The 26,650-nt window shown below is 43.2% G+C and overlaps 1 protein-coding gene across 1 annotated transcript; it reads right to left on the minus strand.

The window, feature by feature from the left end:
* Window positions 1-396: 396 nt before the first annotated feature.
* RCN2 (reticulocalbin 2) lies at window positions 397-21,921 on the minus strand. The gene is made up of 7 exons (XM_043990101.1): window positions 21,553-21,921; window positions 19,459-19,564; window positions 17,285-17,481; window positions 6,437-6,550; window positions 3,350-3,446; window positions 1,918-2,060; window positions 397-1,239 (listed from the first exon to the last, which is right to left on the minus strand). Exons 1-7 carry the CDS (start codon window positions 21,715-21,717, stop codon window positions 1,087-1,089), a joined length of 975 nt encoding a protein of 324 aa, XP_043846036.1. The 5' UTR covers window positions 21,718-21,921; the 3' UTR covers window positions 397-1,086.
* Window positions 21,922-26,650: the final 4,729 nt, after the last annotated feature.

Consider the following 26,650-nt stretch of genomic DNA (forward strand, 5'->3'; position numbering starts at 1 on the left):
GGTGATTTCTTCCCTGAGGTGAACATCCCCTCCTCTACTGACAGAATGCGCCCCTTCATTGCTTTAGTAGACAGTCTTTGCCGAGTGCCGTGGCAAAAATTAAAAATGATCTGGTGGGTGATCTTTGGATGGCCTTCCTTCTTGGAGGAAGTGGGTAGGCTAGCCTCAGACCACAGCATGTTAGATTTAGCATTGGAAGGGAGCTGAGAGCCTTTCAGTATGGTCTGATGTGGACTTCCGGCACCACTGATAAGGCCTCTTGAAAGCTCAGACCCCTGCAGGCCCCTGTAAAGTGAAACAGGACTTTAATGTCAGGGAAAGTGTCTTGCTTTTAAGGTTTTAAGGTTGGAAGGACTACCAAATAAATAAACAGAACAAAGATGTAGAAAGATGAGGCATTTCCTTTTTAATCAGTCAAAAATGCAAAAGGTTCTGGACAATGTTAAATTCCACACACCAAAATGCTATAGAGTTGTACATTAAATATAATGACTATCTATACATATGCAAAAATATAAAGTTCTATTTCATACAATAAACCCTCTATAGAAACCAGTTTAAAAATTAAGCAGAACCTCTCCACCTTAATATGTGAGGTATAAGTTAGGAAGTTCCTTCGAAGGTTTTAACACAAACACTAAACCTAAGCATTGTCCATTTTCCTTCCATTTCAAAATTATTAAAATCTACATAAAACTAAACAAAAATTACTGGTACCTCAGTCACTTATTACTTACATTATAATGTTCAGACATCATTTAAATCCTCCATTTTATTCAAGTATGGTACTATAACTCAAATGCTCCATCTATAACGACTACATTAGGGAATATTTAGGAACAGTTCAACTTATTCATTTGGCAAAACATTAATTTCGGTTTTCTTAAATACAATTTTAAAACTCACACCTGGTTTTCATTTCATTTTTCTGCTAAAAGGCCAAGATCATAATCTAAAATGTTTGAGCATAGCAAAACTTAGATTGGAAACCCTAAGATTGACACCGTATCCCCACAGTCAGGCTGGTAACACATGGCAAAGCTGTCACCACTGCAGACACACCCAGACAGAGAGCAACGCTGGCCTCTAAAGCTCATCGTGGTAGAAATGTTCATCATGTAGCTGCCGGCCATAATCAGTAGCTTCACTGGTAAGAAACAAGTCTTGATTTTCAATGATTTCTGCCTCCGAAAGCTTGGAGTCATTATTCAAATCCATTTCTTCAATTAGATGAAGAGCCTTTGAAGCAAAAGATTTTAGGTTTAAAAATGAGTATTTTAAGTGAAATGACTAGATTTTCATGTGGTTTTAAAGCTATGTGTTCGGCTGCCAATTGCTGGGGTCTCATATCTAAAGTCTGACCCAGTGGACCATGAGCCTGCCTTTTTTCTTCCTTCTTATGCCCTTCTCCAGAAACTCCCCCACAATCCAAGATACCATAAAAACAAACCCTGAAAGGGACAAGCAATTAAAGATTAACATTATTAGTCCCATATTATCTAAATAAAATATTGTTAAACAGGGATTCATGTACACATATAACCCATCTCTGATTGCTTACTGCCTCAGCAAAGGGGGAAGGAAGGGAGGGAAAAAATCAGAACTCAAAACTATAAATAAAAATGTTTATTACTTTAAAGACTTTTTTAAAAATTAAATTAGATAACTATAAAGAAAAAAATTTTAAAAAGAAATAAATGACCTGCCGAAGATTAAAAAACAAAACAAAACAGGAATTCAGCCCTAACATACTTATTTTCTTAGTTAAGGAGGTATCACTAGCCATATTCATAGTCTCATCGTATTGGAATGCTATGGCTAAAGAACTTCTTCATTAACACAGCTAGAGTAAGACTTATTTTGTTGGGTTTTTCCCCTTATAAATAGCACCAAAATGAGGATGGGCTAATCACTTACCTCTTCTTGTGCGATACCCTGGTTATTGGGCACCACCCAAGATAAAAGTTCCTGGGGATCAAGCCTCCCGTCCCCATCTTTGTCATAGTCATTCACAAATCTGTCTTTCTCAACAAGTATCCATTCTGGATCTTCATTTGCAGCTTAACAAGGAAGATAAACACAAGCAGTTACAAACAAAGAGCCTACAGGAATCCAGCAATAAAGAAAGAAACAAAGGTGGTAGCAAAAATTAAGCCCGCTGAACGGTGGGTGGCTACCCGTGCAGCCACTTAAAAACCAGCCCCTCTGACACTTTGTGCTGCAGAAAGGTCAGATAAAACGTGACCGCTATGGTTCACATGGCTGCCCCTGAGCGTTTTCTCCTGTGGGGGCTACAGCGTAGTCAAGCGTACCACTTGGACTTCCACAACGGCCCATTTGAACAGCCATCAGCTAAAGCAAGAGGTGGTGGCTGATTTTAAATTCATCTGACACCTACACAAGGCAGTAGTGGTTTCTCTTGAGGCAAAGCTAAAGGGAGGAGGTGCCCACTAAAAAATTCTAACCTCCAATAATATGAAAAGTCCTTTTTATCCATTAATCCAACTATGATAATATCACACCAGTCTTCCCTTCCTTTAGTAAGGTCTAATGGCATCAAGATCAGATTTTATTTCCAGAATTCCAACTCTTATTTAACTCTTCCATTTGTATTAAAAATAACTTATCAATCTAACAATTTGAACAAGTGGAAGATATTCTGATTCCAGATAATGAACTAGAATAAGAGGTAGAATTCTGAAACTAAGTCTGCGTCCCTTTTTCTTATCTGTACTCTAACTTAGTGGAACTTATGACCAAGAACTTGTTGCTAGGTGGCCTGAGCAGCTAGGTGGCGCAGTACAGCGCCAGGCCTGGAATCAGGAAGAACTGAATTCAAACACAGCCTCAGACACGTACTACCTGTGTGACCCCGGGCAAGTCACTTAATCCAGTTTGCCTCAGTTTCCTCATCTGTAAAATGAGCTGGGAAAGGAAATAGTAAACCACTCCAGTATCTTTTCTGACAAAACTCCAAATGAGGTCACGAAGAGTTGAACACAACTGAGAGCGACTGAACAACAAAAATTACCAAAAAGAGTCATACATACTTCTTACGGTTCCATTTTTAACTGACTTCAAAATGGCTCTTAAAAAGAAATATTTGGGCAGCTGGTGGTACAGTGGATAAAGCACTGGCCCTGGATTCAGGAGGACCTGAGTTCAAATCTGACCTCAAACATTTGATACTTACTAGCTGTGTGACCCTGGGCAAGTCACTTAACCCTCATTGTCCCAAGGGGGAAAAAGAAAAAAAGAAATCTTCCCTTCCACTGCTTCTTTCCTCAAGCCCATTTTCCCCCCAAATCCCCAAATTTCCAAATTTCCCAGATTCCTTTAGGTTGCTTACTTGGGTCTCGTCTGTAATCACCAAGGAATTCTTCCAAACTAACAAATCCATCACCATTCTTGTCATGCTCTTCCAGAGCCTCTTGAATGACAAATTCCTGTTGTATATTCAACAAAGAAAAGACAAGTCACTGTGATTTAGTATCGTACAGATTTCCAAACTGAGACCTTTAAGATCCTTGGCCTCTGAATTGGTTATTTGTAAAAGAGCATTATAAAAACTATTTGGGGATAAGCATGTTGGTCAGTCATACAAGAGCACATCAGTAATCTCTGTTATCAGAGAGACTAAGGCCAGTGAGTCTGAGCTCCAGTGGGCTAAGCCTGTCCAAGGTCTGACCTAAGTCTATTAATACTACATGAAGGGGCAGCTAGGTGGTGCAGTGGATAAAGTACCGGCCCTGAATTCAGGAGGACCTGAGTTCAAATGTGGCCACAGACACCTGACACTTACTAGCTGTGTCACCCTAGGCAAGTCACTTAACCCCCTTTGCCTGGAAAAAAAAAATACTACACGAAGCCCCTAAGGACAGGGGGGCCACCAGGCTGCCTAAGGAGTTTCCAGGCCCATGAGAAGTTCTCACATGTACAGTCTGAACAAGATAAGACAATGTATTTTTTTTTAAAAAGGTGGGCGGGGGAGTAATGATTCTGGCACTAACACTGCTAAAACAAATCTAATTAAGAAAGAAACAAGTACCACAAAATCTTAACTAAGTAGCATCCACAATAAGTGGGATCACAAATGACCCCTTTTCATTTTCCTAAAGGACTTCAGCAGCACTTGTCTGTTCTTTCTACACTCTCCCCCCTCGCATCTTGAAAAGCCCTGAGCTGCTATCACACACAACCCTGAGAGTTCACCACGCCTGCCTCCATCACATTAACTTTCCTTGTTGCCAGGCCACATCATCAGCAATCAGGCCTGTTTTACCTCAAGCCTGGAAAATCTGGTGCTTGGCGCTGCCACTGATGACTTCTCCATCCTTCCCGGTCCTCCTCCTCACTCCATCACATCCACAAACCTGCCCTGTCTGCAGTGGGGCCTCCCAATAAAACTGGCCCCTCCTACTTCGATCCCTAGGTCCCTCCTCCAGAGCCTAGAAACCACACAATGGTTGATGCAGACTCAGCGTCATCAGTGATATGGAGGAGTGCACCCACAGATTACAGGAATGCTTCCCCTTCCCTTCCACTTGTTTCCCCTTCTCCTTTCTCCTCTTTCCCTTTCCCCTTCTCACAGCACTAGAAGAACTGGAATTTTAAAATGTCTTTAAGGGGGCAGTTAGGTGGTGCAGTGGATAAAGCATTGGCTCTGCATTCAGGAGGACCCGAGTTCAAATCTGACCTCAGACACTTGACATGTACTAGCTGTGTGACCTTGGGCAAGTCACTTAACCCTCATTGCCCTGCAAAAAAAACCAAACCAAATCAAAACAAAACAAAATGTCTTTAAGGGCCAAACTGGATCCACATGGCATACCTGGTTCCTTCTAGTGCCAGCAGAAAGATACTGAAAACAGGGAGGTCAGCTAGGAAGCTGCAGAGAGATGACTGCAAACTCCTTGAGGGCAGGGACCATGGCTGACCTTCCTCTGAATCCCCAGTGCTTAGCAAACTGTCTGATGCATAACAGGCACTTGCTGACTGAGTCAGATGAGGCCCTTGATCACAGTACCTGGGGGGGACCGGTATGGATGAAAAATAGATCTAAAAAAGGGGAATATGGACAGTCTTTGCTAAAAACTGGATAGAAGGGATAATGGAACCAAAGAGAATGGTGTCAACATGAAGAGTCAGGGGAAAAGTGAGATGAAGAGCTGGTTTTTAAAAAGTAGTCAAGGGAGTAAGATGTGTTCTACCTATTAAACTCCTGATACCCAAATGGGAGCGACTAACAGACAGCTATACACAGGAGCCTGGAGCGCAGGAAAGAATGTCAGTGCTGAGGATAAAAATTACGGAACTGCTGGTGGAGAAAAAATGAATGAATGCTGTGTGCCTGGCTTGGAATCCTGCACCGACGGAAGCAAACCAGGCAACAATGAGAGCGGGTGGACGCACATGTCAGTGTGAGACAGAGCAGTGACAGGCCTGAGCGAGGCAGGTGCCACATGAGGTGTGTCACACTGACGTGGAGGAAGCAGCAGCGACAGTTCCCATCTTTCAGAGGCCTTGGACAGCAGAAACACCCCCCATCCCCATCTTGTTTCAAACCTTCTATGGGCCTGATCCCTGGTTAGCTCGGCTGTCAGAGACAAATGAGAACTGTTTCTTAGCACTTGAATATCTTTTGTCTCTTTGTTTCCTCAGATGCTTTCCAGACCAGTTAGCTCACGTCTTCAGAGCAGTGTTAATAAGGCCAAGCCCATCAAACACACATCTGACTCCATCCCTTACACCAACCAGCAATCTTTCCCAAAGAGCCGGACATCGTGAGTAGAGACTGATGAAGATGCCACAAATGCCCTACACAGGGAGGTTGAGCAGCAGCATCTTCTTGTACAAAGGATGGAATCACCACCATAAGTCATTAAGATATAAGTGAGGTACAGATATAGAAATATACTATGAAAGAAAGGGAAAGGGTTCCTTTAAGGTCTAGGAGATGATAAAATTTCCCAAAGCTTTGGGGGAGAAAATATTTCCTTCTTTGTTTTTTGTGCAAGGGGACAAAAAATTTAAATTTTTGAAAGAATTTTAAAATAAATATTTTTTAAATGCTTCTACAAACCTCATAATTACTTCATTAGGAACATAACAATACATCAGATTTTATCATTTAAAAAGTGATGACTGATATATAAAGAAATATGAAGGCTCTAGGCAATGAAAAAGGAGGAAAAGACATAATTCAAATTCACTTATTCCCTTAAAATTGCAGAGAAGGGGAGAGAAAAGGAGAGAAACCTAGGGGAGGAAAAATTTTTCTGGGCCTTCAGTTCTCTAACTAGATCTGTTCACTCTCTAAAAGGTTTCTACATTTAACAGCTAAAAGCCAAGCAATTACAGAATTTATGTAGCTCCGTCTGACACAGGTTACCAGATTCCATCACTAAATAATAGAGTAAAAATGTTTCCTCCTTACCGTCATGTAATCAACCTCTTCAGGATGCTCAAAAGCAATAAATTCGACAAGGCTCAGACCAGGAACTGCATCTTGATTCGCTTTTTCAAATCGTTTCTTGTCCTTTAAATGAAGCTTCAAAAATAAAGGAAACATTTCCAAAGGTCTGCTTAGATACCTCAGAGTTCATGCATATCCTTTTTCTTATTAAGATTCAAACACGGGGCAGCTGGGTGGTGCAGTGGATAGACCACTGGCCCTGGAATCAGGAGGACCTGAGTTCAAATCCAGCCTCAGACACTTGACACTTACTAGCTGTGTGACCCTGGGCAAGTCACTTAACCCCAATTGCCTCCACCAAAAAAAAAAAATTAAACATTAGAAAGTAATAATCATATTACCACAAAATATCTTAAATTCATACAAGCATGTCTTATTTTCAAAACCATGTTAATATACATTCTGTAAAGAATTAATTGTTATTTGAGGTTTTTATGCCTCAGCACACACTGGCCTGGGGCTCCACAAACCGCACAGTGCTCCACCCACTGGTTGTAGCCATTGCCATGGCGCTGGCACCTCACATCATCACCACTCGCCAACACCTACATGGGCCTAGCAAAATTATGATTGGAAGCCTAGTGAGGGCAGTCATATGACTGTCAGAGTGGCCAGCCAATTGGCTGGGGGCTGTGTGGGGTTTTCTGGGAATGGAGAGGAGAATTCACCATTCTAGCTGGAAACTGGAAAGTTACAGGAGCTCTGCTGTGCATTCTCAGCTGATTCCTGGGCAGTGGTATTTTTCAGGTTGTATAATTTCCCTTTCCCCATTTTATTTCCTTTCCTTTGATCCTACTGATCCTATTTGTGTTTTGTTGTTTTTTTAAAGTTAGTTCTTGATAAAATAAATCCTGTTCTTTTTTGAGGGAGGCTGCCGGTCTCCTTCCTTGCCCCAATATTGTGGCTAGCCGCTTAGCTAACACTCCCCAGTTAAAAATGGGTCCCCACAATTCTATCACTTAGTACCTCATAGATACAAGAGAAAATAGAACAAATGCTATTCATTTACCAGATGTTTGGAAAAGTAACAGAAGTTAAATGCTTTGCCAGGGTCAGAGAGTGAGTCATTAGGGAACTCACTCTAGAGTCTAGCTTCTTGATTCCTACTGTGATACCACACTAAGACCCTTTAACTCTCCATCTAGTCTTCTGGGATTTTTGCCCATGTCAACAGTGTTAGAAGAGTAAGGTTCCAGATCATTTTCCCCCTGCGAGAACATAATGAGGTTCTAGGGGACCCAGAGAGCCTTGCCTGGCCTTTCTTAAGGCCAGCCCAGAGTCAGGAGAATTTCAAAGGAAATGCAGTTGGACCTTGGGCTGTGAAGAGGCAATACAGATTAAAACCACAGCTACTTGAAAGTCTTCCCCTCAGAGGGTCTGTCCTCTGTACTCTGACCTCAGCATGTACTGCTCATGGACCACCCTCAAGTCCAGTAAAACAATCGATTTGAAGGATGCTAGCCAATTAGCTTGGACCAGGGTGTAAGGGCCACCTCTCCTCTGGATTGAAGCGAACTTACGCTCTCTCACACGCTCTTGGCCTAGGACTCTGAAGGGAGCAGACGTGCTTTAACTCTCTCTCCTCTTCTGAACTTTCTGAGTCATGTGCTCCTTCTTTACTAATATTTAATATGCTTTGACAAACACTTAATGCCCCAAACTGGTGCTATAGCCTCTAATTTGGGGGGGGGGGGGGCGGGGCAATGGGGGTTAAGTGACTTGCCCAAGGTCACACAGCTACTAAGTGTCAATTGTCTGAGGCCGGATTTGAACTCAGGAACTCCTGAATCCAGGGTCAGTGCTTTATCCACTGCGCCACCTAGCCGCCCCCTTCTAATTTCTAAGTAACAATATATTAGAAACCCCAGCTAAATTCCCTAACACTTGGAACAGAGATAGGCGGCCCCATACATTTTCAAACAACACACCCCTTTCTTTTTCATTCTTCCCTACTTGTAAAAATATCTTAAGATTAATATGCCCATGGTACAGAAGAGTTCCAGGGAACTCATGATAGAAGAGGATCTCCAAATCCAGGGAAAAAAAAAAGAGCTGTGGAGTATAGATGCTGAATGAACCATGCTATTTCTTTTGTTTTTGGTGCTGATGTTTTCCTATTTTGAGGTTTTTCGTCATTGCTCGGATTTTCCTCTTATAACAGGACTCATGCAGAAATGTGATCCATGTTATTATGCACGCATGCATGCATGTATGTATGTATGTATGTATGCATGTGTGCATGTATGTATGTATGCATGCATGCATGTATGTGTGTATGTATGCATGCATGTGTGTATGTAACCTATATCAGATTGCCTGCGGTCTGGGGAGGGGCAGGGAGGGAGAAGATCTGAGATCGGGAAGCCTGTATAAACAGAAGTCGAGAGCTATCTTTACGATGAGCGCGCCCGCCTCCCCAGGAAGGCCTTTACAGGCCGGCGTTGTCGCTGTCCAGCTGCTCTCGCTCGTGTTCGATCTCTGTGACCCCGTTTGGAGTTTTCTTGGCAAAGACAGTGGAGCAGTTTGTCATTTCCTTCTTCAGCTGACTTTACAGACAAGGAAACTGAGGCAAACAGGGTGAAGTGACTTAGCCAGGGTCACACTGCCAGCAGGTGTCTGAGGCTGGATTTGAACCTAGGTCTTCCTGACTCTGGGCCCAGCATTCTAACCTGGCTTTATAAGATTTCACTGGATTATATTCTAGCGCAAATCCAGCCGTGGCAATAGTGAGTTTAAACAGCAAATGCTTGGTAGCCTTCCCTCGTCATCTTCCTTTCTCCAAATATAACGAAGCCTTCCTGTAAAACCACCATTGGGCTCTGTGCTACATCACAAGCGTATCATCTGTGAACGAGGCCCTGTCGGTACACGTCAATAACTACTGAATTAAGACTCCTCTCTGCCACACCAGGAGTTTAAACCCCACCTTCCCAATTGTTGGTCTACAGGAAGTGTGTCCTGGTATGCAAAACTCTTTTTTCCAAAAGTTCTTACTTTTTAAAAAATATTTTGTGATTTTTTTCCTTCAATTACATGTAAAAACTATTTTTGACATTTGCATTTTATAATTTTTTAGTTCCAAATTTCGAACCTTCCCCCTCTTGAGAAGGAAAGTACTTTGATACAGATTATACACGTGCAGTCATATAAAACATTTCCATATTAGCCATGTTGTAAAAAAACAAAACACAACCCCCCCCCCAAAAAAAAAACTTTAGAAAGTATGCTTCAGGGGCAGCTAGGTGGTGCAGTGGATAGAGTACCGGCCCTGGATTCAGGGGGACCTAAGTTCAAATCCAGCCTCAGACACTTGACACTTACTAGCTGTGTGACCCTGGGCAAGTCACTTAAACCCTCATTGCCACCCCCCAATAAAAGTATGCTTCAATCTCTCTGGAGGTGGATAGCATTTTTCTCCATAAGGCCTTCAGAATTGTCTTTATCAGTGTGTTGATGAGAATAGCTAAGTCATTCACAGTTGATTATCATTTAATATTACTATTGCTGTGTACAATGTTTCTGGTTCTGCTTACTTCACTTTGCATCAGTTCATCTAAGTCTTCCTTGGTTTTTCTGAAAGCATCCTGCTCATCATTTCTTATAGCACAAGAGTATTTTAGCACAATCACATGCCAACTTGGTCAGCCATTCCCCAATTGATGGGTATCTGGGTATCCCTTCAATTTCCAACTCCTAGCCACCACAAAAAGAGCTGCTATTAATATTTTTTCAACTGTAGGCCCTTTTCCTTTGATCTCTGTGGGGTGGCATTGCTGGGTCAAAGAGTACACAGAGTTTAATAGTCCTCTGGGCATAGTTCCAGATTGTTCTCCAGATTGGCTTGTCCTTACTTTTTAATGCCTAAGAAAAACTGACTCTTTTGCATCACTGTGTGTCCTACTCTTCCCATTCCCACTGCTCAGCCCCCGCAGTAGCCACAGTCCTGAGAGGGCAAGTGCAGAGAGCTGAGAGATCATGTAAGTCCGCAACAGCATACATATTAGAAAATAATGCTAAAGTAAAGGGTCAATTAAGGCTCCCATGCAGCTCTAGTAGGATCCCATCTCCGAGGTTTAGAGCAGTCTTCTATACCAGATTATTTGGGGTTTCATTTAACAGATGAGGCAACTGAGGTTCAAAGGTGTTAATGGTCCAAGGCCACTCATCCAAACGGCATCAGTTGTCATCTGAACCCAGGTCCTCCAACTCCACATTGAAAGGCTCTACCACTGCCCCTCTGCTTCTCTCTTAAGGAAGAAAGGCAGCATGTTTCTAACCTATCTATTAAATACCAGCACAAATTCCTTGGCCAAGCATTGCAGGTACCGTTACTCTGTGGCATAGCCAATAGCTTTAAAGCCTTCTCTCATCACTTCTCCCATCTGTTACCTGCATCCTGGGCCCTCCCAACTCCACGCCTTTGCCTGCATCATTTTCTATGACTGGAATATCCTCCCTCCTCATTTGCCAACTGAACTATTACATTATCACCCACACCGCCACACCCCCATCTCCCTTACTGAGCACTTTGTTTTATAAGTCTAACTTAATTATGTTGTTGTTGTTATTATTATTATTATTATTATTATTATTATTACCTGTGTTCTGGTACAATAAAAATAATAATAGTTATCATTTATATAATGTTATGGTTTTCAAAGACCTTTCCAAATATCATCTCATTCAATCCTCACAACTGAGAGAAAAGGTACTACTATGAAACCCACACCCACCCCACCTTCATTTTATAGATAAGGAAACTGGCAGCCAGCAGTTAACTATCTTCCCCAGGACAAACAGCTGGTGAGTGTCTGAGGCAGAATTTGAACTCAGGCCTTCTAGACTCTGGGGCCTAGTATCGACTGGACTTATATCAGCTTCAAGCAGCACAGTGCTCTGTCTATGAATGTGTGTGAACGATGGCATAAATTGCTCTAATTAGCTGTCCATCATTAAGTGTCCCTCTGAAGCCTTCTTCTGGAGCTCCGTTTAATGTGTCTGTCCCCGCCATGGTGCCCTCTGGGCAGCCCTTCACCCAGAGTCCCAAAAGGAATATTACCTTCTAAGACTCAGGCACACAACAGGGAGCCAATCATCCAGCCAAACTGAAGAGGGAGAAGTTTGTTTTCAAGTGGCTGCTTTGAACTGACAGCTCCTGACTTCAATCTTTACTCCTTAGGACACCTGTCAGTCTTGTGCATCTGCTTGTTCAGACTGAACCCTGTGCATTTCACATTGAACACAAACATGGAAAAATGCCGACAAGCAAGAACTCCTTTCACGCTGAGCCAGACGAGTTCAAAAAGAACAAGCCACCATTGACAAGGCCGAGTGCTCGGGTTTCCTTATGAAAGGACTGTTCAATTCCCAAGCAAAAGGCCCGTGTTTCAGCTAAGGGCATTACTTGGCAAGTTTTATCTATCAAAGAAAGGCTCTTTCTCCCCAAGTTGAAGTTTCAAGAAAGTAAAGTTTTCTGGTTTACATTTGTCAGTTACTGTCAGGCTTTTTACAAAAGAAACTAAGCTCAAACATTTTCTACAACATTCAAAACTGCACAAGAGAGGAAAACTGGCTTGAAAGATACAGAAACCCATGCTAGGTAAGGGCCTTGGGGACCACCTTGGAAACAGAAAACAAAAACTTTTAGAAAGAAATGCTTATTAGTCTTAAAGTCTTTGTTCTTTCAATGTGTTTGAGAGGCAGAAGGGGGCTCAGAGTAAAACAGCCAAAAAACAGGACAAGAAAAACAATGCTTTAAAAGTTCATTTTGTGGTTAATATGGTAACGTTTTACATAATTGTACATGTAGGACCCTCAACTGATTGCTTGTCACCTCAGAGAGGGGATAGAGGAAGGAGGGATAAAATTTGGAACTCAAAACTATAAGTAAAAAAAAAAATGTTTATTTTTTTTTTAAGTTCCTTTCAGTACCAGTATGCACAAAACAAAGCAGCAGAGCTGGAAAAGAACAAAGCTGCCACCTTTTGGCAGACAAAAGATTTTACATGAAGAAAAAAAAAATCTTTAGTATTAGAACAAGTTATGGCTCCTCAAATGTGGAGGAAGCCCAGGCAAAGCTGTATCTTAAAGAGATGAAGCTGGGCATCGGCTGCCCTCAGAAATGGCCCGAGAGCTTTCACCAGACGACCCCTCCTACTTTAATTCCCCTTCTTGGAAATGCTGTGCAGGGCAGTTCTTCACACAATAAACCAAGAAATGCTATTCCAGGCATTTCATAGGACCTCATACTCTTACACTTGTCAACAATTCCCTTCTACCTGGCAGCATATGAAAAAGCAAAAATCAATGAACAAGATATCTGAATTTTACCCAGGCATTCAATCATGCTCGCTGATCAATACTGTTTTATTTGGGGTTGTGAAACTTTTTAGTCTGCAACTTTTAACTTTCTTTAAACAACTGATTTTTTTTAAAGACTTTATAAAAAACAGATAGCACACACCACTTTTTTTGTGTGTGTTTTGTTTTGTTTTTGTTTTTGCAGGGCAATGAGGATTAAAGTGACTTGCCCAGGGTCACATAGCTGGTTAAGTGTCAAGTATCTGAGGCTGGATTTGAACTCAGGTCCTCCTGAATCCAAGGCCAGTGCTTTATCCACTGCGCCACCTAGCTGCCCACACACACCACTTTTTGTTCGGTGTTTACATCCCTCATTTGCAGAAGATTTTTACATTTGATTCTAATTTAGGATTAAAATTCCTGGCAGGAGGGAACAAAAATCCTGTCTTACCAGATTGGGGAGGGTCCAGGCAAGTCTAAGGTTTTGGAGAACTGAGATCCACAAAGTATGGGAAAAAATATTCTTAAGAGGAAATTTCAAGAGGTCCAGGGGTTTACAGATCACACCAAACGATGATGAATGAAAAAATCTGGGGTGTGTAGAGACTGGCAAAGAATACTTAAGGGGGGCATGACAGCAGTCTTCACATATTTGAAGGGATGCCCTATGGGAGGGTTAGGCTTCTTCTGCTTGGGCCAGCACAGCTTAGATCAATGTAAGGAAACATTTCCTCACCTAACAAGGCTTTCCCAAAGTGGAAAGAGCTGCCTCAGGAGGTAGTGGGCCACAAGAGAGCTACAAGCAAACCCTTGTCAGGGAAGTGACAGAGGCAAGAGGTTCAAGTTCAGGGGCCGGGTAGACTAGATATTCTGAGGGCAACCAGCCAGCCAATCAACAGCTAGGTGGCACAGTGGATTAAATGCTAACTTAATGAACCACCTAGAGAACAGTGATGTGCTAAACTGCTGGGGTCAGGAGGCGGGGGTGGGAGGGGGGAACACGACGCAGAGCAACCGAGAAGTGTTATGGGAAGAACACTAGATTGAGAGGAAAGAACACTCTGTCACTCTATGTGAGGGGCTGGACTGGCTCTTCTGAGGGGCCCAAATGATGCTTATTTAGGAAGCCACATTTCTTCCATCAGGCCCTCACTATCCATCTTCTGCATGTCTCAAAAGAGAAAGTAATTACATAATGAGAACACCCAAAGAAATAGGGCCCCAAATCAAGACTGTCCTTACGAGGATGGTCAAGAGGCAAATGCACACTTGGTTTTTTTTTGGCTGCACACATACCTTTCCAGCTGCTAGAAACATTCCTTATATCGTGGAGGCAGTGAGGCACCGTAATGGTTAGAGTCCTGCCTCAGAATCTGGCAAGGTGTGTGACCCTGGGCACGTCGCTCAGCAGAGGGTAGGTCTGCCTCAGTTTTCCTCAACTATAAAATGGACGTAAGTGCACCTGCCTTACAAGGTAGTTATAAGGATCAAATGAGAGAACACAGACTGCAAAGGGCTCTATGTAAAGTGCTAGCTATTTTTTCTTCAAAATCAAGATGATATTTCTCAAGTGTTATATGACCTCTTTATGTAGTTATTTTTCCTAAAATTCCTAAATTTAAGTTCCAAAATGCTCTGTGCACTTAATAAAACATGTTACTTTGAAACAATATTGGTACTGAATTTTTATTTGACTTTCCTGGCCCAGGGATCCTGTATTGTAAACCATCAACACAGCACAGACTGTCAGAAAAGGGAGGGTCAGACTAGATACAAAGGTGAAAATTTTCTGACTAAAAAAGAGCTGACATATGTCTGGGGTGCCCCAGGCTAGGACAGAAATGACTACGATGTCCTATTTTTTGTTTTGGAAAAGGCTGGAGTTTTACTGATGCCAATGCTTTACTTATAAGAGTGGGCATGACAGGCACAGGACAGAAGAACTCAGAAGATCCTAAGTCTCAATAACACAATTAGTTTCGCCTTTTCTCCCCATCTGCCCTTGCCAAAATCTCCTAGTGATTAATAAAGAGTGATTTGCATTTACCATTTTAATTAGAGGATGGAGCAGGCCCCTGAGATGAGCAAGCCTGACAGCAGAGGAAGGCTTGACATGAGAGTCAAACAGTACACTCTTGGTAGAGAGAAATCATTTTACAAAGGAAAGTCACCCCCAGCTTTTCCAATGTAAAAATATGAACCTGTGTGTTAAGCTGTCTAGTTTAGAATTCAGAATTGTGAACCTAAAACTTCATGTGTCATGTAATTTTTAAAGAGAGTCTCTGCAGGGAATACTGGACTTCATTTCTATTCCTGACCTGGGGACAGTTGCCCATACGCTTTTACAGAAAAAAAACTCCTCACAATCAGGGCTCTCTGAAAATTGGGTGGCTGCTATGGACTTGCCCTCCCAGACCTTTCAGGTAGATGCTGACTGACTTCTAGAGAAGATTGTGGGTCGAGGGCAGGATGGAGCAGAGAGCTTCCACGTCCTTTCCAACTCTGAAAACAGGCCAGTGTTAGAACCCCAGAATGCCTCTGGAAAAGTCCTTTCGTCCATATCATCCTCAATTTCCTTAGGTGCAAAACGAGGACAATATTCCCACTACATACATCACAAAGGAAAGCCATCAGTGATTTTCAAAATGCCGTGGAAATGTGAGATCTCATTGTTACAGCAGATTACCATGACAGCAAATAGCCAATTTTTGTAATAGTCAAATGCGTTTTTAACCTATGTCGGCAAAATAACCCATAAAACAAAATTGTATCTTATGAACCTAATAACATGTGCCTTACTTGAAACCTGATATGCCTCTCTGTTAAAAAAATTGTTTTTAATTAAAATGAAATGATTTACAACAAAGCTACTGAGTATCTATCATTGACTAATGTCTCTTCATTGAGGAAAAAGTGATTACCACAGAAACTACACTGGAAACAGTAATAACAGATCATCTATCAGGGGGCAGGCAGTGTGATATGATGGGAGGCAGAAAACTTCGTGCATGCCAGCTCTAAAACCCTCTCATTGTGGGCTCTTTGGCACATCTCTTCCCTTCTGAGCCTCCATTTCCTCATCTATCAAAGTTTTGAACGAGATGATGCTCAATCTGACACTCTTATCAGCTCCATCATGGAGGCAGGAGGGTCAGACTAAAAAGGCCTAATTTTGGTGATGATGGAAATGACCCGGGGGTTACACTGTGAACTCTCAGCCCTTGGAGGGGGGGGACGGGACTGTGAGCAGAGCTGAGAAAGCTGCAGGGTGCCAGAGAAAGGATGCCCAAAGTCCTCACTAGCTGCAGGAGGCACAGTGCGAGCACCAGTCCACAGAATAGGCTTCTTACCCCTCCCCCTACAGGATTATAACCAAAGAACAACCACCACTATCCACACCTTTGACCTCTTTTGACCAGCTCTGTCCATCTAGTGCATCCAGAGAAGAGGATGGCTAAGGGAAGAGGCTGTGATCTCCGTTACTCCCTTCCCTTCATTGGGGGTTCTTGAGAAGGGGACGGAGGAAAGGAAGGAGAGGGAACAGATAAATGCAATGTTCGGACACCCTCACCGCCAGCCAGCACATGTAGCCCCTAAGGAGCCTCAAGTGGGTCCCAATGGTTTGAGATCCTAACACAACCAAAATAAACCCTTTAAAATTTTTTTTTTGCATTTAAATAAGTATTATAAAAAAGCCTGTCAGGAAAGCTAACAAAGTTGCAGAATAAAAACCTAAGAAAAAGGCCTCCTTTTTGAGGGGAAAGCCTTCCATATGACTAATGCTCTTAAAATATACTGTCCTGTGACTACAGTAGTAGGCTTCATTTTTTCATTTTAAAATGTCATCTTAAAAAAGAATTGTGAAAAGTGATCTTTGTAAACACAGAAGCTTTCAGCCCTGCCATGTAAAAACACATGCAGTATTTTAAAATTACTGAATTTCCTAGGATTGCCTGATAAAAGTATGGATTTTTGCAAATTGTGCATGGGGGGGGGGAGGGCAGAAAAGGGGGTGTAGGATCTTAAGGGACAACAAAAGCTATACTATAATTAAGTGTAACTAGGGTAACTGCTTTAAATAATGAAAAACAACCACTGAATTCAATTTAGAACGATAATTTAGAAATCCCCTTTTAAGGATTTTAATGAGTGTATCTTCAAAACAATAGCTGGCCTTCATAGCCTCTTCAGTTACAATTTTCATTTGATGTTTCACGAACACTAACAAAAATAGTCTTCATCAAACTAACAAAGATAAAGAGATGTATCTTTTTTAAAAAGAAGGGCTTTGGAATACAGGAGGCCAGATGCTCCAACTGGGAAATAACTACAAGAGACACTGGCAAAACTCCAAAGTACCAGAGAAAAGAGAAGCTATCAAAGAAGTCAGTGAAGCACAACAGAGAAGTGCCTGGAGAACCCGGCCTTCTAGGAAATGATCCGAGACCACCTGGGGCGCTTTAGGAAGATGGGAGAGTGCCCTGATATGATCAGGACAAACAGACTCACCTGCCTAAAAGATTCCTCCTCCGCATCATCCAGAACAGCGTTCTCATCGAAGTCGATGACCCGGTCGTACATCTGAATGTTGTACTCGGCCCACGTCACCACGCCATCGCTATTTTTGTCATACTCGGCAAACTGCTGCTTTGCCTCCTGCATGGCGTAGTGTTTGAAGGACATCTGAATCCATGTGCTGAGTTCATCTGGGGGAATGACCATCACAGAGAGAACGGATCATTTTCATTCTGAACGTTCAAAGGACCTTTTTAGATGGAAAAAAATGGTCACCTACCATAACCCATCCAATCCCCAAATGCCTGTCAGGAAATAGAAACAAATCTCTAGCTCCTGAAGAAAATAAATTTTCAGCTTCAGTTTAAGAAAACAGTTGTAATACAATATTACTTTCCTCAATTGGAAGTTGAGAGAATTTGTCTTTTCACGGGGTTAAATTGTATCTGAATTATTTCCTTTAAAAATGAGAGAAAATTAATCTTTGGTTAACAGATGAGTTGGCTTTTTTCTAAACAGGCAAAAAAGCATTAAAAAAACACCAGGAGATTGAAATGGAGCCATTTGAGTATGTGGTGGAGGGTGAAAGGGGAGGGTGGGGAGACAAACAGTTTAAGATTAAGTTGATTAGGGGCCACAGTGGATAGAGCACCAGCCCTGGATTCAGGAGAACCTGAGTTCAAATCTGGCCTCAGACAATTGACACTTACTAGCTGTGTGACCCTGGGCAAGTCACTTAACCCCAATTGCCTCACCTCTGCCCCAAAAAACGATTACAGTGATTAAACATGATTCCCTCAAACCATCCAAACCCCAAATGCCAACGAGTCCAAAGGACAATTTCTATGTAGCCAAAAGACTGTAGATAAAAGAATGAAAAGCCGTGCACTTTGCCCAAATTGCTCCTGCAGTGACAAAAGGAGTGCTGTGAGGAGGAAACATGTCAAATTGGAGGTGACTCTTGTTCTTTACTCCAGGGAAGATGGTGGCAGTTGACTGAAGGGAAAACAGGGAAGGCCGGGGCTGTTCCAGTACAACATTCCCGACATAAGAAATCCTCAGGGGCAACTTTAACCAAGTCAATGAAATCAAATGTAAAGACCCAGAGGAAAAATACTTCTAATTCCCAGTCATGAAGACTGGTCCCTGTGGACCAGCTGACTGAACTGGGACTTTCCAAAATGAGGGACAAACACAAGAGCCATGGGCAAAAGCCCTGCCTCCGCCCACCCCCCCCACCCCCACCTCCCAAAGACGTGGGAGATCCTGGCCCCAGGGCCACACACTGCCCAGCCACAAAGGAGGAAACTTCTAGGACGGACACTGGGTGGAATGGGGCTTCTTCAAGCTCTTAAATGCAGAAAAGTCCCCATTCCAGCCCTTCTCTAGAGGGGAGGAGCTCATTACTGGGGGAAGAACAATGGTCTAGGAAGGGATGAGGAGACTAACAGCTCTGCCACTGACAAGCTACATTGCACACGTCCTTGAAACCTGTGGGGTCTCATTTCTTCATCTGTGAAATGAGGATAAAAGCTAGCTCATAACCTCCCTAAGGTCACTGATTGCAAAAAATATTTGGATTTTCTGGATGAACAGAGAAAGAGAGCTCATGGGAGAGGACCAGACCTTCTGCTCTGATCAATTGTGCATCTGATTTTAATGAGAGCACCTACCACAATGCCCAGGATCCCATGGGCAATCAAGCGTTTATTATATTAAACCAATGACAAATAATGCAATTCAACCATTATTCCAAATGCAATTAGCCCTTTCCCCTCTCTCGTACATTTACAAGGAAATGAATTCAATCGCTTTCTACATAAAGTGCATTTCTCTGACCATGCAAAGTGCCATTATTAGCATTTTAAGGAGGATGAGGTTTAAGGTTTTTAGTTGTAAAGTAGACTTTCATTCTTTATAGCTACTAAATGTAGTCATATATGCACGCATGCATACGTGAGTCACGGGACAAGCATTTACTCCTCTTTGTTACTCTATGCCTTTTTTTCAGTCATAAAACACATTCCCTCATCTTTCTCTCTCACAATACTAAATTTTGGAGAAAGCCAACAATCTACGTTCAAGAGACATTCACTCTCAAACTCTGGAGTGACATTTCTCATAGGAACTGATTTCTTGGGTTAGCAATGGGAAAAGAGGATCCTTACTTTCAGTAAGGAACCCATCACCATCCACATCGATTTTCTTAATGATTGACTTCAGTCTTTTCTGCTGCTCTTCTGGGCTGAGTTTTTCATATTCATCTGCTTCTGCCTTTGGGAGGAAAGAGACAAAAGAATGAATGAAACAGGTCAGGGATTACTTTGGGTGGGACCAAAATTTGGACATGAATTTGCAAAGTGCCATGCCTCAGAAGTAGTCTGCCACTGCCCGCTGGCTTCAGCAGCCAAGGCAAGGAATGAGTTTGAAGAGCTTAAGAGGAGGCTTACACACATGATCAGCACCCTGTGGTGGTGAGGGCATCGATCTTAAGTGTCAGAAGCCAGGGGTTTGAGACCTGGCCCTGAAATTTATTATCCCTACGACCACAGGCAAGTTCTCTTCTCCAAATCGTGTTTCCTTAGCTTTAAAATGGAGATAATAATAATCCTTGTGCTACCCACTCCACAAAGTTTTTGAGGGAACCCCTTATCATAGGATCATGGGGTTTAGAGCTGGGATGAACTTAGCCCAACTTCTCATCTTACAGTTGAGTAAACTGAGGTCTGGAAAGGTTTAAGTGCTATATCTAAGGTCACACATAGCAGGGTTGGGACTTAGCCCAGGTCCTCTGAAGGTACATGACAAGGATACAAGTGCTATGAGGTTTCAGAAGGCCAGTAACTCTGGCCTGGGATCCAGGCCAAAAACTACAGAAAACATATCAGAGAGGGAGTGCTTGAAGAGCAGATTCTAAGGAGCCTTCCTCTGCTTTGTGCTCTTCCTCCCTCCAAACCTCATCTGCAGAAGAGACCTTGCTATGAAACTTATCTGGGAAAAGGCAGCCTGTATGTGTGAAAGGAACCCAGGACCCAAAGCCACAAGACCTGAATTCTACCCCCAGCACCAGAGATCTCTTCTTTGGGCTTCAGTAGATCTCAATTCTTTATCCATAGAACTAGCCTTAGTTAGGGCTATAGCAGGTATTCCAAGTCCCTGAACCAAACCACACTAAAACGTAATTGGGAAATGTAAGTAAAAACCCACTTGGATATCAATTTGGATTAATTTGTGGTTAATTAAGGCATACATAACTGTGGATTAGAGGATGCCTACAGAGGTAGTCGGTCCCGTGAAAAGAACAACAGGTTTGGACTCAAGAGGCCAACATATGGATCCTGGCCCCACCCCAGCCATTTCCTGAGTTGTCCAAAAGGGAGGCTCTATCTAGATTCAGAGCTGGAAAGGGCTAGATCACAGTATTCCAGAACCAGGTGGAGAAAGCTTGGAGATCCTCTAATTTTACAGGTGAGGGAACAGGGTAGAAGTGAAGGTGATCTCCAAGGCCTTTCCAGACCTGGGATCTCTCTAAGCCTCAGTTTCCCCATTTGCAGAAGGGTATGCACAAGTACCATCAACCAAGCACCAACGACCCTCGATGCAGGAGGGGCAGGAACTGAACTTTGGGTTTGGAGTCACCAGCTCTGCCACTGACTTGCCACCACTGGGCCTCCACGACCCTAAAATAGAGGGGTGGGACCAGAGGACCTCTGGGGACCCTTCCACCTCCCCCGAAGGGGCTTTTCGTCCCTTAGAAGGGAAGCTCACTGCGTGGAGGGGCTGTTTCCTTCTTTCTACTACTAGGTGGGCAGAGGGAGAGGGACCCGAGTTCAAATCCAGCCTCAGAATGTCACTAGTTGTACGATCCTGGGCCCGCCCCTGAACCGCCGCCTGCCTCAGTTTCCCCCAGTGTCAAACGAGGATAATACAACACTCTTCCCTCACCCCCGCCCCGCACTGCAGTGAGTCTGCACACAGTGGCCCAGCGCTCTGCAAACGTTAATGATCGGGATCGAGCTAGCTATTACTGATCCCCCCCCCCCCCCGGGCACATAATAGGCACTAGGTGGAGGGCGGGCCGGAGCCAACAGGAGGAGCGCTCGCAGAGCTCTGAGGGAGGACGGAGGGACTGACGGGGAGCGCACCGGAGGCGCCCCCACCCCGGGGCGGGCCGCGCTGTGGGGGGTCTTCGGCCGGGGGGGGGGGTAGGGGGCAGCCGCATTCCCGCCCCTCCCCCGCCCGGCCCGGCTGGGCCCTCTCACCTGGCCGCCCAGCAGCGCCTCCCGGTCGTAGTCGGCTCGGTGCTCGCCCTGCGGGTAGTGGGAGCTGTCGGGCTCCCCCGCGCCCCGCGCCGCCGCCGCGCCCGCCCCCAGCAGCAGCAACAGCAGCAGCAGCAGCTGCCGCCCCGGGCCCGGCCTCCGCCGCATCGTGCCCGCCGCCAGCGCCCAGCGGAGGCTTCCCGGCAAACTCGAGGCCCGAGAGCGGCGCGGGAATAAGCCCCGCTGAGCCCGCGCCTTCTCCGCTGCAGCCGCCGCCGCCTTCTCCGGCCACCCTACGTTCGGATCCGGCTCGAGCTGCTGCTGCCTCCGTGCTAACAAGGCGCCTCAGAGTCGAGGCTGAAGAGGTGGGGCCGAACCGACCGCTGATTGGTCCGAGGTTCGGGGATGACGTGAGATAGGAGGGCTCATCTAGCCTCTGATTGGGCTGCGTCTGGGGAATGCGAGGAGAGAGGAAGGACCGAACCTCTGATTGGTCTGTGGCTTCGGAGATGAGAGCGAGAGGCCGGGTCTGGTGCTGATTGGGTCCGAACCTACCGCTGATTGGGCGGCTGGCCTGAGCCTGGGGGCCGGGCTAAGACGTTGATTGGGCTACGGCTGAGGCTGGGGCAAGATCAGGACGCTAATTGGGCTACGTCTCTGGGGCGGAGGAGGGGAGGAGGAGAAGGCGGAGCTCTCCGAGGCCGGAGTTGGGAGACTGGTCTGGGAGAAGTTGGCCCCGGGAGGGATGGGTAGGTAGCCCCCGCCCCCACCCCAGCGGGGAGGGAGAGAAGACAGAACACCCTCGAAACGCCGAACCCGCCTTCCCAAGGCCCCTGGGAATCTAGAGCAACAAGGGACCCCGGAGATCCTATCGTACAGATGGGGAAACTGAGGCACGGGGTAGTGGGGGAAAGGGGGCCAGGCCGCCCAGCATCCTCGTGTTAGGGCCGGGACTCGGACCACAGGCTCTCACCCGAGCATCCCATGAGACGATAGTTAGAAGCGCTTACTTAGCACGATGCCTGGCACACAGTAGGCGCTTAATGCATGCTCATTCCCCTCTCCCTTCCCCACCCTTCAGCTTTGGTCTAGGTTTCTCAATGATCGGAGATGGGGATTGGTCCGGGGACTTGGGTAGTATTGGAAACTCCCAGGTGAGGAATCATCCTCCACCAGTGCAACTCTTAGTCTTAGGGAGGTCCCGGGAGGGGTGGGGGGAAGGAACTCGAATAGAAACGGGGCCACCGGACAACCACATATTAACATTATCTATGTGATTTTGTATTTTTATTTATTTTTGTAAAATATTCCCCATTTGCGCTTTGATCTAGGCTGTGGAGCACTTGTTGGAACCCTCTAGCCCAGACCACTTGCCCAGTGCCCAAGATTAAGCCGCTTGCCCAAGCTCAAATGATAACTAGCATGTATCAGAAGCAGAACTTAAACCCAGGTCTCAGGCCAGTTCTCTCCCACTATGACTCACTGTCTCCCATGTTTCTAAAATAGTAACATCGGTCATAATAACTCACACCTTTGACAGTTTAAAGTTTACAAAATACATTCCTCACAAAAAAGACCTGATCCTGTATTATTATAGCCATTTTTATGGATGAGGAAAGGGAAGCTTGAAATACACAGGTGTGCCATGTGCAGGCTCAAACAGCTGGGTGACCCTGAATAAGTTGCTTCAATTCTCAAGACCCCAGGCAACTATCCAAAAAGAGGAATTTTTAAAAAATAAGTTTTCGGTAATGTCTTGTTTTTTACACTATCATAGTTTCCCCCAGTATCCCTTCTTCTCCTTTTCCCAAAGAATCATCTCCTGTTAAAAATATGTATGTATGTTACGTATATATAAAATAAAATTTAAAAATCAGCACAACAGATCAATACATTTTAAAAGTCTGAAAACTCGCAGTGTCAATACCTGTTGACCTCTCACCTCTCTGAAGGAGTTCTTCATAGTTCTTCATTTGAATTTTGCTTGATCTTTACAATTTTGTGACATTTACTTTTTGTTTTGTTTTGTTTTTGCAGGGCAATGAGGGTTAAGTGACTTGCCCAAGGTCACACAACTAGTTAAGTGTCAAGTGTCTGTGGCTGGATTTGAACTCAGGTCCTCCTGAATCCAAGGCCAGTGCTTTATCCACTGCGCCACCTAGCTGCCCCTGACATTTACTTTTGATTTTGTGTATATGCTTGCTCTTTTCCATTTATATGGTGCATATTGTTTTCTTGACTGTTTATTTCATTCTGTATCTGTTCATGGAGAGCTTTCCATGCTTCTCTACATTCATCACACATATCATTTCTTACAATGCAGTAATATTCCATTACATTCATGTACCATAATTCATTTAGCCATTCCCCAGTTGATGGCCACCTACTTCTGTTTCCAATTCTTTGCTATCTCAAAAAGTATATATATATATATATATGGAATTTCTTCTTATCAATGGCTTCCTTGTGATATAAACTCAGGTAAGGAGTCTCTAGTTCAAAAGTGTTGACATTTTATTTGATTCATTTGCATAATTTCAAATTACTTTCCAGAATGGCTGTACCATTTCATAGCTTCTCCAACAATGTTCTTATAAACCTGAAACCCCTTCAGCATTGTAAGTTTTTCCCATTTAAAGAGCATAAGGTGAAATCTGAGTTGTTTTGGTTTACATTTCTCTTATTAGTAATTTGGAACATTCTTTCATTTAGTTGTGAATTTTTACTTCTTTTGAGAACTGTTTGTTCACATCCTTTGATTACTTATCTATTGGAGAATAGCTATTAGCTACATGTATTAATTTTTTTATATATCTTAGATACCAAACCTTTATCAGAGAAATGTGATATAAAGATATTTTTCTCATTCAGCAACTTCCTTTCTTATCATAGGTGCATTAGTCTTTTCTGTGTAGAAGCTTTTCAGTTTCATGTAATCAAAGTTACAATAAAATTATAAAGATAAAATAAATTTTTGAAATTGCCTTTATCTCTTGTTTGGTTAAGAAAACACCTCCTACCTATGGCTGTGAGAGGTATATGGTCTGTTTCTCTTCTAATTTCTTTAAAAGTCTGATAATTAATATTAAGGTTATGTACTCATATAGAATGTATTGTGGAGTGTGGTCTAAGATGTTAATCTAAGCCTAATTTCTGCCAGACTGCATTCCAGTTTTCCCAGCAGTTTTTATCAAATAAGTAGTTTTACCCTAGGTAATTTATGTTTTCTACTTTACCAGATGCTGGATTATTGAGTTCTATTATTTCTGAATCTTCTTTGTCTAGTCTTTTCCGTTTATCTATTTCTCTATTTTTAAATATACCAGATAGTTTTGGTGACTGCTGCTTTATAACATACTTTGAGCCATGGAAGTACTATTCCCCCTTCATCATTACTTCTTTTCATTATTTTCCCTTGATATTCTAGCTATTTTGTTTTTCCAAATGAATTTTGCTTTTATTTTATCAAGTTCTGTAAAATACCCCCTTGGTAATTCACTTGACATAACATTAAAAGTGTAAATTAATTTTGGTATCATTGCCATTTTTATATTAGCATAGTATAGCCATGAGCACTGGATATTCCTCCAGCTATTTAAGATGTTCATCTCTCTAAGGAGCACTTTGTAATTGAACCTATACAAGTCTTTTGTGTTTTTTAGGAATTTGATCCCCAATAATTTTTTGTATTTGAAATGGAATTTCCCTTTCTATTAATGCTTCTCATTTTGTTAATACTACATAAAAAAAGCTGTTGATTTTTGAGGATTATTTTGTGGCCTGTAACTTTGCTAAAGCTATTAATTATACCAATTAATATCTTTGCTGGTTCCCTAGGAATTTCCAAGTATACTGTATCATCAGCAAATAGGGATGGTTTTATAAGATCATAAATTACAGGCAAATTGCTAACCTGTGTCTGTAAATTCAGGGAGTTTCCACAGGAAGAATTCTGTGAAATCATTTCAGGCCCACAAGACAAACAGGGAAGGCACAGTAACTACCCAGGAGAGAGACCACAGGGTTTGGAACTGAGAGGAAATTAGGGACTATCTAAGTCAACCCCCTGATCTCAACAGAAGGCAGTACTGTGTCCAACAAAAAAAAAAAAAAACTTTGCCTACAGGAATCAAAGAACCATTATAACTTTACTTGGAGGATATGAATTATATTTAGCTCTGGGTCTTTTTTAAGTAGCCAGCACAAAAAGAGATCGTTTTGGACACTAAGTGATGTATGTTTGTTAAACTGTTTCAAAAACTTCCTGGCCTCACAACCTCCTTACACTCATCAGAATTATTGAGGAACACCCCTTCCCCCCTCCCCCCAGCTTTTGTCTGTGTGGATTATAGCTACTGATATTTTCTGTGTTAGAAATGGGAATGTCTTAGTATTATTATGAAAATATGGTGACCAACCCTGAGGAGCACTAATGTACCCTGAAAGGTAAAAGCCTCTTGAGGATCCTTTTAAAAAAATCATTCTAGGGTGATCACTGTTTCTGGCACAGTTTCAATTCTATTAAATTCAAACAATTTACATTTATTAAGCACTTGCTGTGTTCAAAAATAGCCCTTGCCCAAAGGAACTTATGTATAAAAGGGGGAAAACCACTAGAGGCAGAAGTAACAAGGGCTGAGAAGTCCCAACAACGTGCATAAGAAGTTCAAGAAATGAACAGATTACTCCTAGCTGGGGGTAATGTGTGTGTGTGTGTGTGGTGGGGGAATGACACCTTCAGGGAAGAGAAGGATTTCACTAGGAAACGTGGGCACTGGAGCCCACAGGAATGTAAAGAGGCAAGAGTGCAAGACAAGATGAAAAACGGCTACTAGGTCCACTTACAGAGGAAAGAAGAATAGTATCTTAGATAACACATTAGACTTGTGGTCAAGAAGTTCAAATCTCACCCCAGGCACTTACCAGCTGTGTGATTCTGGGCAAGTCATTTAATCTCTTGGAGCCTCAGTTTCCTAATCTGTAAAATGGTGTTTTTAAAAAAATAAATAGGGGCAGCTAGGTGGCTCACTGGATAGAGCACCAGCCCTGGAGTCAGGAGTACCTGAGTTCAAATCCGGCCTCAGACACTTAACACTTACTA

This window comes from Dromiciops gliroides, chromosome 2 (assembly GCF_019393635.1).
Source record: "Dromiciops gliroides isolate mDroGli1 chromosome 2, mDroGli1.pri, whole genome shotgun sequence".
In the NCBI taxonomy this organism is placed as follows: domain Eukaryota; kingdom Metazoa; phylum Chordata; class Mammalia; order Microbiotheria; family Microbiotheriidae; genus Dromiciops; species Dromiciops gliroides.

Bases quoted from the DNA above. Each gene is read 5' to 3' on its own strand.
- RCN2 (XM_043990101.1), bottom strand. From the start codon at position 21,717: ATGCGGCGGAGGCCGGGCCCGGGGCGGCAGCTGCTGCTGCTGCTGTTG. The intron at 3,447-6,436 runs GTAAGGAGGAAA...AATATACAACAG, and splicing joins AAGAGGTTGATTACATGACG to GAATTTGTCATTCAAGAGGC. The intron at 1,240-1,917 runs GTAAGTGATTAG...TTTGCTTCAAAG, and splicing joins AGGGTATCGCACAAGAAGAG to GCTCTTCATCTAATTGAAGA.